General features: G+C 39.3%; 1 protein-coding gene across 13 annotated transcripts in view; it reads right to left on the bottom strand.

Moving 5' to 3' along the window:
• The window catches only part of RUNX1T1 (RUNX1 partner transcriptional co-repressor 1), a 115,580-nt gene that overhangs the window by 14,583 nt on the left and 73,788 nt on the right, over positions 1 to 27,209 (bottom strand). For 12 of the 13 annotated variants that reach the window (XM_075141501.1, XM_075141497.1, XM_075141499.1 and 9 more), the window contains 5 exons: positions 22,745 to 22,926; positions 14,611 to 14,861; positions 13,242 to 13,327; positions 12,397 to 12,598; positions 4,114 to 4,182 (listed from right to left, as the gene is read on the bottom strand). In XM_075141501.1, the coding sequence (XP_074997602.1) occupies positions 4,114 to 4,182; positions 12,397 to 12,598; positions 13,242 to 13,327; positions 14,611 to 14,861; positions 22,745 to 22,926 (790 nt within the window). The remainder of the gene's footprint in view (positions 1 to 4,113; positions 4,183 to 12,396; positions 12,599 to 13,241; positions 13,328 to 14,610; positions 14,862 to 22,744; positions 22,927 to 27,209) is intronic. The other variant, XM_075141495.1, reaches the window with a different exon arrangement.

Genomic DNA, 27,209 nt, shown 5'->3' with positions numbered 1-27,209 from the left:
GTTATTTAAAAAAAATAAGGACTACATGCAGTCTCCATTTTCAGTTATTAAGCAAATTACAGTAAAAACTTAACTTTAAGCCATGTACTGACTAAAATTGAATTAATTAAAATGAAAAAAGAGTTCTATTATTCTACGTGTGTGTGTGTGTTACGTGTGTGCATGTCTGCGAGAAATGTTTCTACTGAAGTTTTCGAGGGAGGGGAATTCAGAGATAAAACTTATGCCCTTATTTTTATGAGGCTGAAAATATGCCCTTATATTACCCTACCATAAATGTTGTTTAGGGAAAAGCCTCAGGAGAGGAAAAAATCATACCCTTCAACCATACAACCAAGGCTTAATTTACTTTGAATATTCAAGGTGAATTAAAATTCTATCTAAGTGGCAATACAGGACAATAATTTTTGCTTACGATCAAAGCTGCAGCTAGACTAATTGTATATGCAAATCAGGCAATTTATATTTAAATTATGCATTCCTATTCTAGTCCCACAGGCACACACAGATCAGCAAAGGGAATTGGTAGGACATTTGCAAGGTGCTTGAATATTTATTACCAACTGCAAACATTCACTGATCGTGAGAAAAGAAATATACACAGGCAAACATACAGATGCAATTTTATTACCATTTTCATAAAAATGAGGCAACTTAAATACAGACCTTTTGTGTCTATGAACAAGTGGATTTCTTTGAGAAAATCTGTAGTCTTGCTGATATTTGCTACGAATAGAAATTATCTTTGTACGGCATGATGCACTTTCATTACATCATATGAATTCAGTCTTACATTGAGGTGTTTGCAGTGGTTAGAAATGCCAGTTTAAACTATTATATTAAACAGAAGCACAATATTCAAACATTTTACAGAGACTTCTAATTTTATAGTTTTTCATCCTACATAATCTACTTCTTTTCAGTCCAAATACAGAAATTGAACTTTATATTCCAATTTCTATATTGCGTAAGTGTTTTTGCAAAGCTTCGGAGGGTGTGAAGATGCTAAAAGTGCTTACGAGGCCATATGCCTGACTAATACTTTTTAATTGGCATAAACTATGGATGGGACTTTAGTATTTCCATTAACTTTGACAACAGAATTTGTGTTGTGCTATACTAAGTGTGAAAACAAATAGTTAAAATATGTCTCTCAGAGACTCATGAGAGAAGCTCCAGGGAGCCAACAGCCTGTGTGGAATAGGCGTTACTCGGCGTGATCAGAGGTCCTTGGAGCTGACTCAGGAGAGGTTCTCAACTCATCGTTCACTCCTGTATATAACCCAACATGATGATTCACCAGCCAGCTCCCGGCCACCTCCCTCACATCGTGGGCACACTCAGTCCACATGATGAGAAAGGAAAGGTGGTGGGCAGGGGTGCAGTCCTGTGCCACCATGACATTTTGCATCATCTCACTCTCAGGATTCCCCTGGGGAAAGTGCAGGGTCTTGTATGACAAAGTATGGTCATTCCACACCTGTTTGGTAACTCCAGAGCTTAACTCCAGTAAGTAACTGGAGTAACTGGTAACTCCAGTCCAGAACTGGCACGAACAGGAGGCCTTGCTGTGTGATAGGAGATGGCTGGAAGATGGTTTCCTCATCACACAGAAAGAAGCTAAGGCAGCAGCCCACAGTGGGCCTGGGATCCCCTCAGTATTTAATAAAGAGAAATAGGTATTTCCAGAGAGCAAGTCATCCAACCTACGATCTGACTGATCCTCTTCACATGCCTGCCTCTCTCTTGACTACTGAGGGGCACCAAGAATTTGGCTTGGACCCTTCATACCTATAATCTACACATCTACATACCTATAATTCAATGAGATGAATCAGGACACTGATGAGTTTCCACTGATGTATGAAACTGAATTGGGTTCACATGGCTTTAATTCACAATGTGCTGCTCACTATGTGCTTGCTCCAACAAAAGCACGTGCTTAACTTGGTATATTTAAAGAATTGCGCTGGAGTCTATCAATCTCCAAAAGTTTAAAGTGAATCCCTTTTTCACAGGATTTTGACGTTGCTTATTAACCGTTTTTATGCCAAATTCTTTCAGTTCAATGGATTCAGCATCCCAATCAGGCTTTTATACTTGATTCAGATGTCTACACATTGGTCTTTACTAACATTCGAGATACCAAGATATCCACACTGAGCCCAGCAGAAATGACTTGTGAGAGATTTGCAGCCTTCTTGACTGGCAGCTGCAGCCCAGCCAGGAACCTTCAGAGCATCTCAAATGGCACTAGAGACCTATTCTTACAGGGCTGAATTGCACCCTTACTGCCATGAACGGATTATGAACTTGTGGAGACCTCCAACTTCAGTGCACCCTCCTGAAAATGAAGGCCTGTGATTTATGAAAAGCAGTATGCTTTCTGATGCTTTACTACTCTTAGTAACAGATACAGGTGTACATCCTGTAAGGAGTCAGACTTTTTTTTTTTTCTCCAATTCACAGGCACGCTCAGTTAATGCAGGGAATCTGATTTAAACCCACATCAGCATGAAAATAATAACTAGAAATGGGACCAGTGGAAAAACTTTGTTTCAAAGGAACTGATGACATATATGTTCACAGGACGATATGTCACAGCTCCTTTACACTACCATTTGTGGATATATGCAATGTGAATGCACATCCAATTTTATAACTCAGGCCAAAAGCTTCAATTAACTTGAAGCTAGCTTATTTGCTAGCTTATGAAGAAACGTTTTTTTCTTTTGTTGTACTGCATCTAGGAGTCATAAATGACCTGATATGCCAAACAACACCAAAACCTAGATTCTGCAAGAAGAATAAAGTTCCTGAAATTCAACTGAATAATGCTCCTCTTACTGAGATTTCCTGGGACTGCATATTTTTTTCTTATTTTTCATTTAAGATGTTAACATAAATATGGTAAAAAAACCAACCCAAACTTTTGGGTACACAAGAGCATTGAGTTACAAAGGCTGCACTTTCCCTGGACAAAAGAAAAAGTTGTAGATTATTTTGTTATTTTTCACATAAACCACAGCAATTCCAAAAATATTAATTTACACATTGACAAATGTAGACTTTACATGATAAACCCACATCACATAAACAACACAACTTCTTGTCTGATGCAAAAATATGCCAGCAAAACATTTTACACATATGTTCCATATCTAGCTTAAAATACACCAAGGAGCAGCAAGCAGTTACAGGAGATTTGAGCAGAAAGCGTCAAAACTGCTGCATATTTGCCATTTAATCATTAACTCCTGTTCAGACAGCTGCAGTAGACTTCATGGTTATACAGGTGTTCAAAAGGGGGGTATGTGTATGAGTGTATATATAGAAGCTCAGCTACGTCACTGGAGTTCAAGAGCTACCTCCCGGCCCCTCTGAAAACAAGGAAACTCCGATATCAATGTCAAAAGAGCAAAAGTTTAGCTTCCAGCACCGCAACAGGATCCTTGCCTGGAAACTCCTGTGCTCAGGCAGAGTTTTAAAGTGTCGAAGAAAACTCTGTACAACCACAACATCTGCCCGTGGTGCTTTTCAAGCCCAGGGAAGACACTGAGCCGGTGCAACCACCCAGAGCAGCTGCAGAGATGCGATCTTGCTTACTTCATTGAAAACTTGGCAAATTTATGAGCACAGACTTCACTGGGGGCTGACAGGCACAAAATCTTTTTAAAATTAAGAATGGTTACATTGCATAGCTGGAGGTTTTTCTTTAACAGGTATACTTAGGTTTTTTCCCTCTATGGGGAATTCTGACCTTAAATAGGTAAGAACCTTGAAACTTAAAAAAAAAATCCCACACAAACTTTTTTTTTTAAATTGCTAACAGACTGAAACTTTAGCATATCAAGTTTCAGCCTGAAACCATTATAACCCCAGAAAATAGGGGTCCTTAATGGAAGTACTGATATCCCCCTAACTATAGCAGCAGATGCTTCTATTATAAAGATTATTTCATGTCCTGATCAGTTCCAGTTTAAGATTATTAAACACAATTTCTTCCTGTTACTAGTAAACCCCCCCCTTTTTTTTCTCATTCCTCACATCAGTGCATTAACAACTGCACACAGCTGCCAGAAGACTAAGCTGGTGTTTTTAAACAGTTCTTACCAGCTTTCTTCCAGATCTCCTCTGGCACGTATCCAGACGCAGGCCTGTGAAGGAATTCCCGATGCGATTCTGCAGGAGGAGGGGGTGCGGAGGGAAAAAGAAAGAGCGTCGTAAGCAATGCTTGCTTGTCGAGAACAAGGCTTAGAGAAATACCTTTTCCTTTTACTCAGACAAAAACAATCACGGGAATTTTTTTCTTACGCGAAATAAAACGGGTGCCGTGGCCGTAGCTCACGAATGTCACATAGACCAGATCAATGTTTAGGACTCGAATGTCTCATCTTAAGCCAAGCTGAGACTAGTTCACTTTATTTTTATTTTACAGCGTTTCAAGTCAACTCTATATGACAGTTTCCACACTTTTAACGCTGGCTTTGCAAGACCAACTGAGGGAGTGACGTGCTCCATCCTTTGTCATTATGTTTATGAAAAGGAAGAAGAAAGAGGGCAACAGTCCGCGCTTGGCACTTCTGCTCTGTGAAAACAGAATGGCCACTGACGAGTGAAGATAAAAGCCAAGAAGTCATTCCAGTGATCAAATAAGCTGTCCACAGAAAAAGAAAGGGGTGTTTCTACATGTCCAGAGCTACGCTTTCCTATATCTGAGCCCATGTTGGCAACTGTAGCTGCACGAGTTTGAAAAACAGAACCTTTAACTTTAGGTTAAGCCCCTAAATACATATGCTGCCAAACAACCTCACTGGAGCTGAAGCTCATAATTCACCCATATATTTCCATCACATTTTGACAGCCCTTTCCCCCCCGCTCCTCTCTTTTTAAAGGGTTTAACCTCTGGGCCTGAGCCTAAGAGCTCTGAAATCAGCAAGATCCTTTCCACACGGACTTCAAAGACGCAAGATCAGACCATACAGAAAGAAAATTCACTTTGGCCTGAAATCCAGCATACAGATTCTCAGCAGATGAAAAGCTACTCTTCAAATACAATTTAAAAACCGATTAACTATTTTTCAAAGTAATACAGGAGAAATTGAAAAAAACAAACCATAAAGTTCGTCGCCATGATTACTATTGCCTGTGTGATAGAATTCAATCGTCAAAATAAAGTAACTTGATTTCTTACATTAGAGAGAAGGTTTGCATCTTTTCAGAGATGGTGCTAGAAATTAAACATCCTGTTTGATGGCTGAGTTTGAAACATAACGAAAGTACACATGCTGTTCTTTGAAAACTAACTTTTACTAAATATATTCATTTTTGTATCTTAAAGTTATTATTCAATAACTTGGTCAAAAAGTAGTATTTTTAAGAAAAAGGTTGAATCATTAGGTTTTGCAGATCATTTTTTACACCACCATACCTATGCATGCAGTACAGTAGGCTACAGAAACTTAAATACATTTAAAAGATGACATTTAATATTGCAGACAGCTAACAAAGGTGGAAATGACAGTGGCCATTTCAGCTACACAGAGAGTAGGGAATCCCGATCCCTGCGCGCTGTTCCACAGATGCAGTTTCTAGCACATGGATCTGCAGACACGGATGGGGTGGACTGAATCTTTCCATCTGACAGGCAGCTGAGTGGATTTCCCCAGCTCTTCTGTTTGCCACTGAAGTATGGGATGAAAATAAAATGGATTTTTGTAGGCAGAATTTCACACCTCTCGAGCATAGAATGATGGGGGGTGTGTGTGCAAGATTCTGCAAAACAGCTAACTATTTACATTGGTTTAATCGACATGACAGAGGACTTCAGAGCCGGTACTGAAAATGGGAAAATTCTCAGTATCACTTGGCTCATATGATTCTGGAGATGACAAGTATCATTGTGTACACTTCCCTCATCCCTTGGAGGCTTTTAGACTTATGGGAACAGTGCCAGTTCAGTCAGGGACAGAGGAGGCAGCAGAAAACATTGCTTGAAAGCTCAGGAAAACTAAAGGCAAAAAACTAAAACGCCTTTATTTGCTTTCCTGCCATACCTGCAGAAGACCCAACCAGACTCCAAATGTGGCAAAACAAGGGGATTGTTGCATTCACGTCTTGTGTTTTGTGTTGAGTTTTCCCATCTGCTCTTTAAGGTACCATCCACTCCAAGGGGATCATAACCTTCCTTTAAGCCCTTGACGTGGTACTTAGTATTAAAAATAAAGAGATGTGGAGCTGATTTTTTGGTACACATGACTTTCCAAAAATGGAATTCAATGACATAAATGACCAGATTGCCAGCTAATTGTTAAAATTTCCAAAACATAAACATCAATCAAGCTCTTATTCCAACCACAAATTATTTACATGAGGAATGAGATCCTCTGCAAGAAGAATTAAATCAAGAGCTTGTGAGAGACTTTCCCATAGTTTGGAATGGCACACAAATAAAGACAAGAAGCACTTATGAAGATAATAAAAACCATATTTTCCAAGCAAGAAAAATATTATTAACATGGCTATTGTTTAGTCAGTGGTGATGAGTCCATGAAAACAATCTTCTTCTGGGGGCTAAACTACAGGATGTGACCAGCGGATTTAAGTCTGATAATCCTATTATTTTTAAGGTAAGTTGTGCTTCAGATTGAGTATCACAGAACTTGCTCACTAAAACTAAAACATAAAAGATCTCAACTGGACGTCTAGCAAACTCAAACCAAAAGTAACACAATCGAGTGAAGCCCCTAAAACACTAAATGTAAAACCAACTGCAAAAAGCCATAATGAGGAAGAATGCACTATATTAACTGACTGACTGCAGCACCTAGAAGTCAAAGTAAATTCTGCCTGGAAGGAAATGGAATTAAATCATACAAAACTAGGAATAACCTGAAGCGACAAGGCAGCTCATACAGAAAAGGATAATGGAAAAAGCTTTACATGTCAGACATAATACAGGTTCGTTAATGGCGAATATGTAACAGTGTTATTATGCAGAACAAAGGGATGTGCGCTACTGAATTTACTTGAAATTCACGGAGAGGCATGGTTTGAGAGCTGTTGTTGATAATCAGCCTGGTTGCTATTGAACCACATGGAAAAGCCCAACAAGGAAAATAAAAAGCACATATACATGACAGTAATCAATACTTGCCTGTGAAAAGTCTATATGAAGTAAAAATAAAACAGATTTTGAAACTGAAAATGTTTTTGGAATTTTCTATTTTAATGTGAAATACACTTTTCAGTAATAAAGTTGCTGGACTGGCACATGAGGAAAAGACAGAAAAATTGGCCTCACTTTCAGACCTCACATTCTACTGAATAGCACAGAACAACATAATACATTGTTTTCTAAAATATATAGAAAAAGTACTATTTTTAGTCTATCCTGGATTTTTTTTTAATAAGAAAGAAAAATTGACCAAAAAAAAAATCCTATAGTCACAATATGGTGCCACGTTCCATATGGGCCCTGATTATTTATTTCAAGAATGGATTCAACCATAAGAATCATCGAAAGTTAATTGATCAAAAATTCTGGTGTTCAGCAAGTAGAAATATCCTGTAGATCTCTTATTTTTTGTGGTTTTTAAGATAAAGAGAATAAGTGCTGAGAGTACTAAAAGAGAGAGATGTGAAGTTGTAAGAGCAGAAATAAATATGGGTCTGGGAAGTGAAAGTGAGACGAAAAGTTAGGATCAAATAAAGGAGGTGAACTCTCATATGATAATGAGGACCAAACCCAAGAAAACAGAATAGAAAGACTTAAAAGGAAAAGATGTGTTCAAAACTGTCAAAAACCTTAATTCATATTTGGAAAGAAGGAACAGAAGATGGGTTGAAAATATAAATGAATGAAGATTTTTTCCACTCGACAATGATATCAAAGCCTATAATAACAAAATTAATAAGAAACAGAGATGAACAGCTGATCTTTTGGGGACCTTTTAGAATTTATTGTATTTACGAAAACACTGGCAGTGACAACAATACCCTATATGCCAGGGTGAACGTTAGGGCTCAAGCATAATAAAAGCTGCATATAACCAGCCCTGAACTATATGAAATATATGTGCTTTCATATGTATTTATATGCTTTCCATATTTCATATGCCAGTTTTGCTTCATTCTACCCTATAATAAATGTAACACCATTGGTGGGATGCAGACAACAAACTTCTCAGAAGAATAAATATTGACTGCCTTGTTTGTAAGAGTCAGGCTTAAAACCGTGCCACTGCAATTAATGGAATATATAGATACAAATCTGAAGAAGTGTAATACTGAATGAGACTACCTTGCTACTCTTGTTTCAAGTATTTTTATGTACATCTTTACCCTCCTTTGCCCTCTAATGCTTTTCTGTTGCTATTATAACACTCCTTGAACACACGTGAAATTACATTAAAAATATAGTTGTATTCTCATTTAAAAAGAATAAGAAAAGGAAAACCACACAGGTACCGTATTATTGAATCATCCTCAACCAAGAACAAACTTCCAATAACTAGCAGCGATAGATTTTCTCTCTTTTGTGCCACCTATGAGTTATTTTGCAAAGCACGACAGTAACAAGGGTGGTATAAGGAATGGATGAAAGTGACCCTAGTCCCAAGGAGGTCAGAAATGAATACTGAGAATACAAACCCACAATGTTTCTGCAGCTGTAGCCCTATCTAACAGCACGCAATTCAGTACGCCACAACCCAGCCCAAACCCCCCGTGCAGAGAGTGGATTAAGAGCAATACTTAATATCATCAGTGGCCAGTATTACAGAGGCTTTACATTCTAGAATTACAAGTTATAAATGTTACTGTGGTATTCACAGCATTCCCGTTAGCTCATGTTGAGGATATCATGCATATCTCAGCAATGCTGATTATCTGCAAATGGCAAAGGAAAGATTTTATAATCGCAGCATGAACAGACATATATTGGCAGGAATGCCCTGGCTAACACTGAAAGTATGAGGGCAAACAACCTTCGATAAAATAGAAACTAGCTCTGAAAGGGTTAACATTTAAAAATGTATTAAGAAATGGCTAACCTATATGTTTCTGACAAATTCATACACTTCTAAGAATCCTGGCTTCCTGGGGCAAATCCTGCAGGTATTGGCACTCTTCAGTTGGAGATTTGAAACTCTGTTTTGTAAGATTTCCATTCAGATAAATTCAACAGACGCAAAATATCAACATTGCTGCAGACCTTCTGATGTGTGCCCACACCACTTATCTAGAGGCACAGCTGCACTCAATAAGGTTATAGATCTTGTTTATAACCCACGATGTTGAAGAACCCTCATCTTTAATTTATCCGACTGTGTGTATTTCAGTACACATTGTCTGATATGTGTAATTATTCACTATTAGGATGAACGTTGCAGTCCTGCTGCAGTATGTAGTACTGAAATTCTTCAGCAGAAATGGAGGAGTTGGATGATGTATTATTCACTTCATAGACCATCACAGTTCATCAAGTGAATATATATAAAGTCTGAGTCATTTTTAGACTTTCATAAACATGTATTATTCAGACTGAAAAGAATGGACCCATCTTGCCTTCAACACACTCTTGGAGAATAACGAGAGCTTGTAACCTGTTGTAGCTGGCTAATCCGTGTATTGGATTATACTGCATTAAAATGAATTATCAAATATTTCATTTGATTTCTTAATTTAAAATATCCACAGAACAATATCGATCAGATACTGTGAAGTGTCAAGCTCAACATGATTTACAGGGATGTCAAATTAAAAGAAGCACAAAAATCTTTGGCAGAAGAAAAGGTCTGCTGGTTCAAAATGACAACCAGAATTTTCTTCAATTTCTTTTGGACTCAAACTATCTATGCTAAATTTCAGCTCAAAGTTTTTCAGCGAGAGCTATCTGTGAAGACCATGGCATAATGTTTATAGTGAGAACTTATCACTTCAGTGATGATATTTTAATTATAAGGAAAAAGAAACAAAGACACAGACAATATAGCCGTATGGCCCCCCCTTTTTTTTTTTTCCTCTTGTTAGTGGAGATGACAAGATGAATTTAAAGGGTGGATTACCTCATTAAAAAAAAGAAGTACAAAGGGAAATCACTGACATTTAGAATCCCTCCAGCAAAAACCAATACTTACGTGTTGTGGCACTTTAATGAAAATATTGGAAGATGTTTTCAACCCCTTCCTCCTCACTTCAAAACTAAAATAAAAAGCCCTAAACAGAACAGCGTCTCAAGGCTCACAAACACTGCTTCAATTTTATTCTACTTCTGAATGTTAGGAATTTTCATTTTGTTAACTAGATGACTACCAGATTTGAGGAAATATAAGGATTACCCTTCCATAGACTCCGAAGTAAGTATTTTCTGCCTTACATATCAGACATAAAAGCACTTCTTATCAATATTTATGATTGACGTGGATGCTACATCACTGAAGCGATCCAAGTTTCATGTCCATGAGTTTTGGAACTTGGTTTTTAAAGCCAAATAACCAAAATGGACATGTTAAAATTGAAATGGACTCACTCCAACCAGTTCAGTTGTACCCATAGTACATTTGTGTCCAATGCAGAAGGCTGTGCCGTATAACGTCTTTTTAAGCAAAGAGACTTTGCTGTTTCCAAGAATTCATCTTTACAAATACAGAAACAAAATAATAATACAGGATTCTAATTGTAAGCTTGATCTTCATTTTGTCTGTTGTTGCTACAGTTTTTGGATTGTACTTGGATTGTACTATTATCTATAAAGTTTTGATGAATGTCTTGAGTTCCAATTTCTTTGGGGAAATTATAAAAACTCCATTTCCTTTCTTTTTTTTTTACCTACTGACTATACTTACAAGCACCATGGCCTGGCTCTTTTTGCATCATAGCTTTACTACAGAAGGGTGCCACTGCTTTTGATCTAGGGGTTTCCTCACAGGTGTTCTTCCCGAAGCTGTAAATGTGATCGACATTTCAGATGCTGTATTTATGACTCTTTCTTTACATTACATTTAACACTATTCATACAAGCCATTACCTGAATGCTTCTTTCTGAGAAGGGCTCCTCTAGGGACTAGACTTATTAGTGAAGTTGGGAACAGCATTTCCATAACCCTTCCTTTCACTGACTGAAGCTGATTTATAGAGCTATTGGCTCAGATCATTTGACACACACACAAAAAATGTTTGTTTGTTATCAAGAGGCACTAAATATTACAGTAAGAACTCTAGAGATCTACCAAGAGGAAGATGGAGAGGGCATTAGATTTGTTTTTCTGTTTTTCTATTTGCAATTAAATAAGTTTTAGATTTAATAAGTTTTTCTTAGGGGCAAAAGGAAAACACAGCTTTAAACAAAATATAGTTGCAAAATAACACACACATGCAATTCTGCTAATGACCACAGTTTATGATGATTTTGAGTAGACGGCATTCAATATGGACAACTTATTTTTTTAAAGATAGTATTAGACAAGCAATCATAGTTTGCTGTTCTCTTCAAAAGAGCAGAGAACAATAAAAAGGCATCACCAAGATGCGTTTCTTTACACACCTGCCATAAAAGTGAGGGGATGGAGTAGAAGCAGGCCAACATATTAATAAATTACAGAAAGTCCACAAAATAAAAGCTTGTTTTTATACAGCAGAGTACTCGTCTTGGAGTAGTTGTATAAGATATCGTGCGAGTGTGACTGTGAAAGTCTGCAGGGGGGTGAAAGTCCAACTGCTTGGTCTGCTCCTTCTAAGTGGGCTTTGCAGCTTGGGCGGAGCTCTAAGCGGCTCCGTGTAACTACGGAGCGAGCAGTACCCAAACGAGCTCAGATACACCTGCGTGAGCTGCAGCGGTGGACACAGACCTAGGAGGATCATGTGTGCATGGCTGTGGGCATCCCAGATGTTGTTTTTTTCTTATACGGAAACCAAGTACACCCAAGAAGTGCCCATATCTTTATATCTCCCTTCATTTCCGTAGAAAGACAACTTCCAAGTTAAGTCATTTCATTCGAGAAGATGAAAGCCCTTGGTTTCACAGTGCTAACAATCCAGAAGCACCTACAGATTTCCTTAATCAAGCAGGCAAGGGAGGGAGACGGAAGGGACGGAGGGTCAGTGCACATCTCACCGCTCTGCCATCCCTACATGACAGTCTGTCCTCCCGCCCCACCACTCTCGGACATTGCTGAATGGAAAGCAAATTACCAAGCATCACCCAAAAACCCAAGCCATTCCACATGTAAACATGCCTGCTAGGGCATAAGAGTTATAGTTAATTCAGTAGCCAGCAGAGAGGAATATTTCATCGCTATCACGGAAGAAGAATCAGAAGAACAAATATGAACTTCATTTAGCACTTAGCTGAGCTGAAAGAGGACCGGTAAACAATTTTTAATGAGGATACTGTACCTAATGTAACTGGATCTGGATTCACTGGGCTCTGCTGTCTGGAATGACTACTGCTGCTGTTACCGCCTTTTTTTAAATCTTCCGCATCACTGTACCGCCGTATCCAGTAATTAAGCTCCTCACGGTCTGCTTCTTGACATCGCCGTAGTACAGTGAGAGATCGCCTAGTTTTTTCCACCATGTCCATTATACAGTTTAACAGCTATTCACAGTGGTGGATGGAGCAGAGAAAGAAAAAAGAACAATTTATTCATAAATGGACAGGAAAATAAAGAAAACATTAATGTGCTGAGTGCCTGGGTTTTAAGAATGAAGGAGCCTCTCCCTGTTATTTCAAATACAGGGTTTTTTTAAGAATGACAATCCCTTCCTGTTTAACTGGTAGACCCTAAACTGTACAGATACGGATTTCTGGGGGAAAGGGAGAAGAAGAGGACTAAAAGACTGAACGGACTGTAGTCCCACCACTAGTATCACATGGCATCATGGAGGCCAGGAGATCTGGTTCAGGACTGATGCCTACAAATGTTATGAGCGCTAATAAATCCAAAGAACAAATCCAATTAACCAGTACTAAGGGCAAGAGTCATATGTCCCAGACCCAGGGTTTACAGACAAGAGTCTACTCCCCTTTTGGCAGCCTGTAATAATTAGGATACTGCAATAGGCACTTAACAGCAACGTCTGACATGAGCTACCTAATGGGGAACATCAAGGCCCTGGATTTAATCACCAATGTTTTCAAAACCAGGGATTCAGATTTGTTTTAAAAGAAAAAGTTTAAATTCCTATCTTAGAAGGGCTCCTTTCAGACAATTATATGTAAGAGTACATTTAGCTCTTACATGGTCAAGGTGTTTCCACTCTTCTGCCCATTCTCTGTCTGTTAGCCTGTGATCAATCATTTCTTCTTGACGTGTGCCATGCAACCCTGCCAAAAAGGAGCAAATCATGTTTACAATGTTGGGAGTCCTCTAGGGGGGAAAAAACGTAAAAAGAGCCTATCAGACAAATGTATCATACGCTACCTGGTCTAGTATCAGGAATGCCACCACAAAAATAAACGGATGCTTAAAAACTTTTCTCTAAGTTCTCTTTAGCACTTTTCCCCACACAAGATACTACTGGTTTACTCAATTTAATGTTCTTCAATTCTGCCAAGTTCTGTAGGTTGCAACATGACCTCTCAAAAATTGACATAACCCTTTCTGACGATATACGCTTATTTTATATATATATATAACATATAATACAATATATAATTTTTCATTTGCACTACTTGAAGAAGTCAGCAAGACAATTATTTGGTAACTCAATGTATCGAATACTAGCTGTACTTCAGAGAGTTGAAAAAATATTAGTATAAACTCAACATTATTTCACTAAATGCAGTAATTACTACCATGTCAACAGAGCATCATTAAGGGTTCATCCCTTCACAGATGTTTAAACAACATGTGGTTAAAATGTAGCACATATATCAGAGCAGCTGACAACATGATACAACCAAGCCAGTATTTATTATCAACACTCAAGAGGAACCGACACTTGCTCTTTGTTTAGCCTCCTCTATACAGATGCTGAATATTTGTAAACGTTCCTCTTTTATTGAAGATTTGTTTAAAACAAGGAAGAACAGTTAGTGCAGATGTGAAGCAAGCCAGGCAAATCCAAGAGCATCAGACATCCCATTAAACCAAAACATGCTGCAAGGGCAGCCCTGCGCGGGGTGCGGTTGGTGCTTCTGCGGTTCGCATCCTCTGCAGACATCCCCACGCTGCAGTGCAGTCTTGAGATGTCGCACATGAAACACTTCTCCAAAGGCTTTCCTCTAGTCTGAGCTGAAATCAAGCTATATCGATGTTGTTACCGTCACAAATGTGGCATTAAAAGAAAAATAAAAGGCTCTACCTATCCTTGCCTGCCAAACACCTGAGTGTCCATGTCATCTATGCAGCTGTGAAAGCACAGGTTCCTCCTCCTTCTGATTCTCTTGCTTTGGAGTGTAGCAAAGGCACAATTCCATCCACTTTTACAAATATAAATCTGAAATAAGGCCATTAGAAGCAGCTAGATGGGCAAACACCTATAAAGGCTACATCTGAATGGCAGGTATATTTATTCAGCAAAAAAACGCCTGTTCAAAATACAGAATATATTTACAAGGAAAAGAGAAACCTAAAAAAAACAGCGCAGAAAATCAACATGCCTTACCCATAGGTCTGTTTCTGTCCCTGAGGTCCCTGTGGTTGGGGTGTCTGTATGAGTCCCTGTAGTGATGGGCAATGGCCATATCATCCAAACGATAATGCTGAGGTGGAGGTGGGGTGGGATGAGGCAGACCATTGGGCTGATAAGATAAGCCATTATTTGGACTGTACCGCTGGCCTGGGCTAATAGTGCAGGGCCGCTTGCTTGGATGCTCTGAGTGCAAAGGCTCTCTGTCAAAGCCATTTTCTTTGGTTCTGAAAAACAAAGCAGAGGAACTTGAATTCACTTCGCGAGCAGAGCTGCTCAGGAACACGCACCCCCACCTACACGTGCAGCTTCAGGAACGAAAGCTTGTTCTTTCGCTCTGCTCCAAGTGTGTGGTGTGGCAGAATATTTCATAACACCGCTTATTCAAGATACACAAAGGACACATTCACCTTGTCTAACTATCCCTGCAACTTGAGAAATATTAGCAGGGCGAGCCTTCTGGTGGAGCGGCTTAAAGAGTTGGGCTGGAGAGCGAGCAGCCTTCGCTGAAATCACCGGCTGATGGGATGGATACATGCGTAATTGCAGAGCTGAAACAATCAACTGATAAATGAAGCTAGAGACTGAGAAACTCCTGCTTTCAGTAGTGCTATAGCATACAGTGATTGGGGGAAATTTACAGGTAAAGAAATTTACAGTTAAAAAATCCTTTTTCAAGAGGATAGCATACAGTCTTAAAGTAGTGCGTGTCAGTATGCTGAAGCTGGGCTATACGTAATGCCAGGATGAGCTCTCATCAAGATCAGTGTCACGCTGAGACTTTGGGCAAGAATGACTCCAGATGATGAGAAATGTTTCCTTCAGAGATTTTTGTACCATCTGGGCTATTCCAGTCAAAGGTGCTGTGCCTGTCATTAATTTTGCAGGAAGATGTGGTTAGACTTAAATCCTCAATAACGTTCAAGATTTCCCACTCCGTTATTCTTAAGGGTTTTACGCTCAGACAACTTTGAAGAGTTATGAGGGAGAAGGGCAGTTTTTTACATTATAGACACTCGTTAATTCAATTCATAATCATCTATTTCCAAAGAAGTCTCCATTTTGCACCTCTGCCTGAGAACCTGGAACTCACACTGAACTCATCTTCCATTAAAATAAAAAAAGGCAGGCTAGAGTTACTTCAATGGGTACACACTGCTTTCAGGGAAGCTTTGTTTCACTGAAGTACGGGGGTTTTTTGCCACTGGAATAAACAAAACCTACAAAATATTAGCTTTGAACAGAAAGCTTATTAGATATAAATATCGCAAACTGTTGAGGTTGCATCCCTCCCTCCAAAACCTTTTATTAAACAGCTGATATATTCCAGCCTTTTTTAAAGAGAACTTTCTCCTCCGTGATTCACAGATGGCATAATATGTCTTCCTAGTAATAACACAATTTTTTGTCACTTTGACAGGAAGGTAAATTTGATTTAATTTTCTTGTTTGTTTGCTGTTAAAACCAACTGCCCTTCCACAAACCCTCCTCCATAAACCAACCAACCTCAAGGGACTGTCCGTGGAGAAACACTCAAGGTATTAATTGTTGCCCCTCGATAGGTTCTCCTTTAATGTCAATGAGAGGAAGGATGAAACCAAATCTTTGCCAATATCCACGGGGAGAGAGGATCAAAGTAAGATCTTGCAATTACCAGCAGGAAATTAAAAGATGGGTTGCACTGTTTTCAGGAGGAGTAAAGAGATTTTCCAGGGACCTCATCACAATCACTAATGCCAGAGAAGCTGCAGGTATATGTATTTTATTATACCTTAACTTGGCAAAGACAGGAGAGTCTTTCACCAATACAGCAGGACAGCTGTTCTAGTTTTGGGCACAGATACAAAAGACATACTTTGTCAAAAGAGGAGTATGTACCTTGTTCCAAAGCAAACACAGAATGGCTGTGAAAACTCCTAATCAGGAAAACCTGAGGACCATCATATATTTTTAATGACTTTTGGCATGATGGAACTGCTTGCAATAGCTCCCAATGGGTAGTGATGTTTTTGACAGCTCTCCAACACAAGTTTTGTATTTAGTTGCTGGTGTGTGTTTTCTTTGCACATATCTACTCAAGCTCAATGTCCAGGTCTTTCAATTGTAAAAATACTATGCAAGCAAAAAATTGACATCCCTCTATATACAAGCCAAGCTATTCATTTGCCAAAGTTCTTTAGTGTTACAGTTAAAATGATCACTAACTAAGATGGGGAAAAAATCAGAAACTGTAAGTAATTAAAAATCTTCATTGACTTTTTTTGATCACTCGGTGTAGGAAAAGTAAACCAGAAAACTGTGACAAGTAGGAATCCAGTTTTCCTTTTCTGCACTATAATTAGATGTTAAAATCATGTATTTTCATACAAATGTACATATTTGCACCTTACTGTACATGTACTTCTGTATCTTTTTAGGAATGCTTTGTACTTAAGTACCTTAACTGGAATGGACTGCATTAGCTTGGACAACACACCAGCATATCCATTTTCTTCTAGAACCCCGAGTTTAACTAACATAGAAATTAACATTACCATTGAAAACACATTTACTGAAATTGAATTTCTATTTTTGCTATTATGCTGGGTAACGGCTGTCAGGTCTTTTCTGGGTGTTAAAACCTTAATTCTACAATTTGTTGTTTTATTTTCTGCACTGACCAAATAAACAACTTAGCAGCATACCAGAATGACACTGTACATAAACTCATTTTGTGTTTCTGACCAACAACTTCCAAAGTCTCATCAGAACAGGAATCACTGGCAAATTTACTATATCTGAACATACTGCATATAGTGACAAAAGACAAAGTATTGAAGAGTGCCATAATTCATATGCCCTGAAGTCAACCTACTATTCTGCTTCTGATCTCAGTCCTACTCATTCTTCCAGGTCTCACCCCCTTGGGACAGCAGCATTTCCCCAGGTGCCGGAGGAGGCACTCCTGTTTCACAGGAACCAGCAGACCCCTGCGAGTACTAGTTCCAAATCCAAACCCGCCACAATCTTAATCTGATTTCGTCTGATTTTTATCTGATCCATTTGATTTTGCAAAGCAACAACAAGCTGTAAAGAGGAAATAACATTGAACGTGTAGGAAGCCTAACTGACACATTTTCTTGTTTTTCTTTTTCTTGCTCCTGTTGGTCACATTTTCCTTGACGTGCACATAAATCGACACTTGTTGTTTGGAAAATTGGCAATATGATAACGATGGGGTCCTTCAGCTATAAACATGCGAGAGGTCATTTTACTTGGAGCCATGATTTACTCAGATTAAAGATAGCAGAATAGATACTAGTCATTAGTCTTAACAGACTTTATGTTGTTTGTAAGTTATCATTTCAGTTTTAAATTATTGCAATTTATGGATAATTTCCTGGGTAGGAAATGACCATGCAAAACTTCCTTGGCTGGAAAATTAAGTTTCACCTCATCAAGAGTATTACACCAATTTTGCTGAACGCTGAAGTCAGCTTGCAAGAAGGAGGCAAAGCTGTTCATCTGCTATTTGTGTAAGATGCTTTGATTAAAATTGGACTTCCACCAATGAAGTCTTGATGACCAAACAAGTGATCATGCTTTGCTGGAATAAAATACTTATTTTGTTTATAATACTGTGTTACAGAAAAGATTAATATTGCCTTGCTAACAGTTCATATTAAGAAAATTCTTTTAAAATTCCTCATAATTACACATGGCTTACAAGGAGCATAGCTGTAAGAGCGGTGAGCATCCTTCATCTTATTGAGATGTGGAGGACCTTCTTCAAATAAGAAGATTTACCTAACAGAATTATCAAAGTCGGCCTCTGTGCCCAGGTACCTTCGACATGAATTCCTTGTCCGGGGTGCCAAGGATACAAGCAAGCACAGCAGCACTTTCTAAAGTCACAAAACAATCATGGCCACTTTTGTTTTCTTCTCACTCAAAATTAGAGCTATTCTAACAGATTTTTTTGTTATCCTATATCCACTTTGTAGGCAGCTGTTATAAATGTAGAGTCACTATATGACATGCTCATGTGCCATACAGCCCTTCCCAGCAAGCTCAAAGGATGATTAATTAGCAAAAAGTGTTTTGTGGTTAATGTATTTAAAATCATGTTATTTATAATTAAGCATTCATTCACCAAAATAAAAACTCACATTGGTCCAAGTTCCTTTGCTTTACTACAGTAGAATGTAAACTCCAAAAGTTGTAAACAAAATATAGTGAACACTTTGTTCATGACATGTCATGAACAAATTACCAAAATGTGTTGTCTCCTCAGGTGTCAGTTTTTCTCTCTTGCAGTGACTGATGGTTCCCAGTGTTATTACAGAAACAGATTGATCTTTTTAATGAGCTAGTTTAATAGACTCCAAAATCTCACCGTGGCTGCTCATCCGTGTCAGACCATATGCACCAAGAAAACATTCAGTAAAACACAAAGCTCTGCTGTCAGATTGCTCTATAAAACCTCACATACAGTAGACTTGGATACGCAGATAAATACCCAGAATTGGAAAACGCATATGCAAAAAAGATTCTGAAATTATAAGCAGAAAAAAGTACTTATGTTGATTTTCTTGAACAAAAAAATCATGAGGTGGATGTGGTTATGTGCAACACACACATTCCACTTCCTTTGCCTAATTCCTTACTGTATTTTACCTCTATTGGAATCAACGGTATGCATTTTCCCATGGCCAAAAGAAAAATGTAAATATGGAAGAACATGCGTATATATATTTCTAATGTATACGCGTATGTATCATATACACACACACGCATCTATGTACGAGATATATATATTACATACACGTTATATACAATGTGTGTGCATATATATCTGTATATATCTATGTGTATACCTATCATATATATATTCTATCTTATCCCTTGGGAAGTGAAAAAGATACCACAATTTACTTTATTGAGACACATACCTCCAAACAAAATTATTCTGACTGCATTTAGTTCCCCTGGAAAGATGCTGCCTTTTAGTCATTTTTTTCCATATTCTAGGAACAGAGTCACAGCAAACCCTCCTCTTAAAGGATGCCTCGTATCTTCTGCTGTATTTTTATATTTGAAAACTACTTAGATATCTAAACAAAAGGTATACATATTTCCAGATGTTTCCTCCTGCTCCTCTGAAAACAATTAAAATAATTAATAGTGTAATGAGTATAAAGCCAGACAAGTATTTGGTTTCAGTCTGGGCATGCTCTGACTCTGAGGACAGTTTTTTGTGGTTGGTTTACTTACATTATCCAAATTAAAACGTATGCAAACTCCCATTCAGTAAATTTAAGAATCTTTCCAACAGGATCTTGTTCGTTTTACTAAATCTGTAGTACAAATGTTCTTGAGTGCACGAGACAACTCCACTGAACTTGGTTCAGCCAAAACTACTGTATGAGTTTATTTTTTTCTGTATAGCTTTAATCATAGTCAACGGAGAAGTAGGTGTGACTAACAGTGGCAGGGTGGTTTGAAACTGCGAAAAACAACTTATTTTTTAAGCTCAAGGCACCATTCCAATGGGTGAGCTGGGCAGTCTCTTTCCAGGTCTTTCATGACAGCAAAGAATCTCAGGGTCAAAAAAGAAAGGATGGGTTTTTCTGAAACGCTGCTTCCCCAGAGCTAAGGAGCCTAATTTCAAGCAGCGATCGACAGAAGCTGCCGGTTGATAGCTCTGGCACCTCGGAGCGCGCAGGCCAGTGGGACGCCCCGCATTACAGCCCTCCCTGGACCCTGGGAATTCAAATACCCTGGAAGTTAAACTGTCTACCCCTCACCCCAAAAGCTGCATTACCACCTGGAGAGGAACTGAAGGCTCCCCGAGCTGGACGGAGCCTAAGAGAGACTTCAGTTGTGAAGGCAAAGGCACTTGCTCGTGAGCAGAGACTTCCGAGTTTCAAGGGCACCTATGTATTTTAACTAAAAAGGAACTGAGGACAAAATCCATAAACCAGACTTAAACCTCTCTAGGTCTAGGCCTCATTTTTAATTAAAAGATGAAGTCTGACTTTAAAATCCAATATTCTTCCGATCTGCCTTAAGCGCTACTCCTATGTCCTTTTTGCTGTAAGACTAATAAGGTGTCTTTTCATTACCAAGTTCTTGTACCAGTCTTCACCTGCACCACCCATCCCCTCCCACACAGCCAGGACCGAAGGTACCCTAGGTGAGACCGTACTTGTTACAAAATAACCAAAATCAACACTGTCAAACTGGGTCTCAAAGGGGAGATATATTATTCCAGAATGCTAAGAAAGAAAAACAAAGGAAATATTTTATTGCCCATTTTTCCTTTGTGGCCTTATGGGAGAAGCGAGTAATACTGCTCTCTATTAACAGGGAAAAAAGTAAGCTAGGGCTGTCAGGAAGGCACGTCCCTCTTCTCCTCTGTATTCTCTGTCAAGCAAGACCTCACGGGCTTATGAGGTAATTTAATGTGTGTCTGTCTATCTGTAGGAAAAACACCGTGTCTGCTACTGACACTGCTACAGCATGCTGATATTTAAGTTATTCACAAGATGCACAAGATTTTAAGAGGCCTTTTTAATAGATGTTTTGGTACACACTCTGCAAAGACTGAGGACATGGAGCAGAACTGCCCCAGGGAGCCAAATTTCAGCTTTGGAACGTTATCTCTTTGCACGGAGAGACTACATTGAAAATGTCTGAGAATTAATCATCTTTCTTGGATGTAGTTAGCAGGCTTGTGTTAACACTGATGGCTGTTTCAGTTTGGTCTAGTTGTCAGGAAAAAATGGTGAAAAGAGGGTATACGGAAAAGGGCTTCTCTGCTGGTATCTTTATTTTCTTGCTGGTCCATAGGGATTTTCCTGAAACGCAATCTAAAGCAAAATACTTCCCCATGATGTAGATGTAAGATCTTGAAAATGTCTGCATAGTAGAACTTAAAGCTACGCAGAGCCAGAAGTAAGCAGTAAAAATTAAAGTAACATAGCCATTGGATAGACAAAAATGTGAAAGTATTTTGCTCTCACTTCCATAATATGCTCAAATATATGGTGTTGAATTTTTGCCTACCAGCCTCAGGAACTTTCAGACTTTGTTTTCTCCATAGGCTTTGTGCTATCACGGCCTGTCCCTACACCAAAATGTCACCTGTACAAACTTGCAAGCCTTCTCGATTTTGCAAATTTTCACCTTTTTCATTTAAAAGATAACTAGGACACTTGCAGTTCCTTGTGCATGCAGGTAGGGGCATTTGGCAGAACAGCGTTATGAAAGTTTTCCATACTATAAATCCATGGCAAACAAAACTAAGAAAAATCTAATATTTGGGCCTCACAAAGGTAACATTTATATGTTAGCTGAATTTCTAACACTATTACGGGAAGACAGTTAAAAATAAGTAACCACAAGAGTCATTTTCTTCTAACACTAAACAAAGAACTTTATTCAAATAAGAAAAAGAGAAAATTGTTCCATATCCCTAAAGCTACTGTACTTCGCACATGCGGAATCGCTTCCCCTGCATGGAGTCTTTCTCAGCTCAACAAAAAAAAACAGATTTCAGCGAACATTTCTCCTGTTTGGAAGAAATATCCTTATGGATATTGGATATATGGATATGGAAACATGGCACAGCAGAAGTAGTCAAAGCCCTGACTGCACTCTGGAGCTTGCCTTGTATTTCCCAATGTAAGTGCCTAGCCACTTTCCCCATATTTCTGTTTAATCCAAAAAAACCTCAAATACAAAGGACTTGCATATGGAGCTGGAGTGATCTGCTGCTCATCACTTTATGCTGCAGAGAAATACTATGCACTAAATAATCAGTATGGCACTGGCCAGCCAGTATTATCTCTATGTAGATATGACCACAGTGTGTCCTCAGGCAATTTTGCTGCCTGAGTCAGTATGTGCATGTATCTATATATCTAGATATATACACGTGCACACACACATACGCAAAGGTAATTTGGCCATTGCACAGCTGTAATGAGGGCAGGACCTGCACTCAGGGAACACCATCCCAGTTCCCCCCAGGCACCCACCCATAAGCTCCCCCTTTGCTAGCGGAGCTTGGCACCTTCGACCCACGGGACATTTCTGAGCGGGGCGCGAAAAGCACGGCGGTGCTCACCTGTCTGGAGTTCGCCTCTTCCCGTTTTCGTTCACATCGAGAAGCAGCTCTGAGGAGTCAACAGGTGAGGTGGTGCTGGCATCCAGAAGCAGCTGTTCGTGCTGGGCGAGGTACTGGGCTGGGTTCTGCTTGGCTAGCCTTGCACAGTGCAGCAGCTCCCGCTGCAGCAGGGGCAGATTGGCCTGCAAGAGCGTTGCAGATGTTAAGAGGGCGGCTTGCAGGCAGTTTCAACAGAGATGAAGCAGAAGAATCAGAAATCAAAGGAAAGCCTGCTCTGGGATGAACCTGTTGCAAGCATCCTCGATTAGGTTTGTTGTGGTTAGCTGCCTGAGAGCAGGCAGCCTCCTTACGGGGTCGGGTCATGGCTGTGGTACATTATGCATGGAAGGATGGGAGTTTACTTACAAAAATGGAAAACAAAACTGCAAATGCTGTGAGAAAACTAGGTCTGAGCTCCACATCTTTAAAAGGGGAAAAAGCACTGCCCTGCCTGACTTCTCCTTTCTTACCATCCAAAACCTGAGTTCCTATGGAGCAGCAGTTTTCAACAAGTGACAAACCTTCTTCAATATTTGTTTCCCATTCAGACTGCAGTTAGTGCTTAGAAATCATTCGAAACCATAGGATCCACGGCTCTGTAAGTTGCCTCTGACACCATCCCTCAAGGGCCTTGGGGAGAACAGGATTGCCCTCAGCTTTCCCATTACACTCGCAGTTACACATTAGAATAAGGATTGCAACAAAATCTCATGTTCCAGAGCTTCAGTTAATCACGCAGAGGGCTACGACCCTTCTCTTCCCAAGATGTACCTTGAAGTATCTTTAACCTTCCTCTCAGGGCTCCACCGGGACTTGGGTCATCGGCTGGAGAGTACCAGGACTTAGACACAGAGAATTGAAAATACTCATTGATCCCTGGGTGGCACATTTTGCCCATCTACTGGGGTCATACTTAGTCGTACTTCTTGCCAGATTTGGGACCAAGGTGGAACTGTATGACCTTCCCATCAGAGGAGATAGTTACAAATCCTGGGAAACTTCTTCCTTTCTTTGCAGCATATGCATACATCGATACTACGATAGCCCAGTCATTTCTTACCTACTTATTTGTACCATAAGGTGATATGCCCTGACCTCTCTTGTTCCATGCCTACCGTGCAATGATTTGTTGCCTGGGGATTTTCAAGTATTGGATTAAATTTCATGACCTTTAGTAACTAGAGGTAAGACAAAGAACTCCAATGGTCCCCTTTGCTTTGAAAAAACTCCCGGGGGGCAGGCGGAATCCTTTTTTTAAATATAAGTCAAAAAGGTTCTGAAACTAATGTGCAGGGAACAAAGCAAAAAAAGCAGACGTTCTGGAAAGTTTTGAGCACAGGATCTTGGTAAATTACTTTGCTAGCATTATAACAATGGGAAATGCTCCAGCACCTGTTGCTGTACCGTAAGAGTAGATCCACTGTGCAACAAAAAAATGCCAGAATAGGCTTAGTACATATGAAGCTTTTCAACAGCGAAAAAGATTGCTATCACTTATTCATCTTAGGATGGGAAGACAGCCGATTGTGGACCATGAAGTCTTTTCAGACCTCTAGAGAACACAAATATTTTGTGAAAGTACCAAAGAAATATCTTCTTTCAGTTATTATCTGTCAGATTTTTGTCCAGGGCTACCACATAACAGAGAGAGATATTGAATGCTTTTGTGAGCGGGGTTTTTCACTTGTTTTCATTTGATCGTTTTTTTTAAAAGCTCACACAGAATCAAAGTCAAGACATCCAACTACCTAAACTGCCTCAAGTGGCAGAAAATGATTGGAGAAGTTTACATATATTTACAAATAAATATCTGGAGGAAATAATAGGATCAGACCTAGGATTTTAGTAGTGGTGCATACCTGGAAGATGTATGATCACATCTCAGTACTCCTGTGAGGTAGAAATCTGAAGTCCCCACTTTGCAGTTGAGAAATCAAGGAAAAACAACATATTTGCGTTCCTTATCCACTATCGCAAACAAAAGGGACCTATTTCATACATGAGCACTCCTGGCTCCTGGAGACAACCAAATTTTGAAATCGCCAGCAAAAACCTTGATTTATTTTTCTTATTTTCCTTCTCCTAAAGAAATATTCATTCTTGCTCTTTAACCATAAACATGAAGATTTGCAGTTAAAGGCATCCTTTATTCTAAATGGATTGACGTTTTCTGTGCACAGAACAGATGTGTACAATTTTTAATATATTTATTAAACATGGATCTACTCAGTTTCTTAATTTTTTAGAAGTTATTATAGAAAACTATGAATTACATGCCTTGCAATTTGGGTTTATAATGGCATCAAGCAACATTTGGACAAAGACTTAAACTCAAAGAAAAACAGTATTTGAAAACTTTTAGTTCAACACAACTACTTTCAATTTGCTCAAGACATTATTCTAAACAATCTTTATCAAACCATATAGTAAAAAATAATTAGTTTATTGGAAGAAAAAAAAACAGGACCTCTCTATTAGGACTCTAGGTTAAGCGTAAAGACAGCTTCTGGTCACCATGGCCCCGATACACAACAAGAACTAGTTTTTGGGGAGCTGGGTGCAGAATGAAGCACCGACATTCTCCCTACTGTGAGCAGGGAGAGATCAGGCTCCTAAGGCAACTCAAGCGTACTCATACGGACTCTGAAGCCAAAATGGCCTTGGACACAAAGGCTTATGCAGAGGTTCAGCTCTGACAGTAGAGGCAGTTCTGTCAATGTGCAGTAGCACATTTCTCCCGGTATCGCTGCCGGTGCCTGCAGACAGACTTCTACACCTCTACATGTGTGAGATACAAACCAGTTCTCGACCAAAAGCCAGAAGAAACACTGACTGCAAACAAAGGTGATATTACTGGCTTACAGTCCCCCAAAACGTTGCACTTCAGTGTCTGGAATATGCTCCTACTCTTGTTTTGGATTGGACCTTATATCCTTCAAGATTTAGGTAGTGTCTTTGCCTCCTCCATCAGTTTTATAATCACAGATAGGAAGAGGGGAACATGTTTTTTACCCAGCTGTCAGACCTGTTTTCCAGTTTGAAATGAACTGTTCTAACCAGAAAACAAAACATTTTCTCTGCACCTGCAGAAGAAGCTACAGCTCCAAAAGGCTGCTTTATCATTTCGGTACTTACTCCAGGTAATTAGTTAATAATTTTCCATTGTTGGATGTTCCTACTTTCTTCGAAACTTTACCAACAGAATTTTTTCAGTATTATAATTTAAATTAAAAAGACCTCCTTAGAATATAGTACAATTAGGCTTTGATGCAAGTTTTTATAATTGCAAGTTTAAATAAATCAGTTACAGACATATTTAAAAAAAAAAAAAAATAGAGACAAATTTTTGTTCAGAGAGCCCAAGTAACAAAAAATTATCAAATCATACATTGATACTGATGCTTAGGACAAATATGCACAGCATGTCTATTGAAAAACAGAGTGTTGGCAGTACTGAACATGTACACCATGTACCGCTTAAATTTAATAGACTAAATCCTGCTTGATATTAATACAGAAAATGTGCACAAAAAGGCTCCCAGCCAATGAAGGTTTCTGCAGGTGAATGATCTTATCTTCCTCTGAACCAGAACTGGTAAAAAGATAAGCAATTCGATGACTATTTATTATCTGTAATAGATCAGCGCTCCCTGGCGTGAGGCACCGTACAAACACATGGTGAGGGGTAGCTCCTTTCCCAGAATTTTTATTACAGAAGCACAAATACCGGCTTCCGACTGCGACGTAGCGTTTGGTAGACCTAGCAATCCATAGTGGATCTAGACCAGACAGGATATACAGCGTGCGAAAGGTTTCAAGAAGGTTTGAGCGAGTTACCTACAGTCAGGTAACAGATCGGAGGCAAAGCTGGGACGAGAAAACAGGTCTGGCTTCAGGACAAGTCTATGGCACAGAAGGGATTGCAGGGCCCAGGAGTCTCTCTCTTGCCATGGTAAAGCTGCGGGGCACGGCAGAGATCCTGGCTCTGGTCCTGAGAAGCAGTATTGCCATGTTAGCACAGTCTTGAAGGCAAAAAAGCGTCTTAGCTAAATTTGGTCCCAGATTGCTTTGGTCTACAATAAATACGTATATAAAAATTACATATATTTGCCGGGTGCTCCGGCAAGAAGTACAGAAAGCCTTCCATCTGGTCCCTGTTCAGCAGACAGCTTGGGTTTTTTCCTGCCACAGAGTCAGGAGGCAGTTTGGCTGTGGGAATACATGTCCTTAAAAATACTGAAGTACCTATCCATTGCCTTTGAGCGTTCAGCCGTGTATGAGCACGTCTCCTTCACTCCTCTTGTCATCAGACAACCACTACTTATCCGGAGGTGCAAAACCAGAGAACGGAAGGCTCATCTCAGTTCCCATCTACCCATACTTACTAAGCTGAACAAGTTGCAAAGCGGCAGAATCGGGCTCAAAT

Source organism: Calonectris borealis, chromosome 2 (assembly GCF_964195595.1).
Source record: "Calonectris borealis chromosome 2, bCalBor7.hap1.2, whole genome shotgun sequence".
Lineage (NCBI taxonomy): Eukaryota > Metazoa > Chordata > Aves > Procellariiformes > Procellariidae > Calonectris > Calonectris borealis.
The sequence above is the reverse complement of the archived record's forward strand: the minus strand, read 5'-3'. Positions and strand labels throughout refer to the sequence as shown.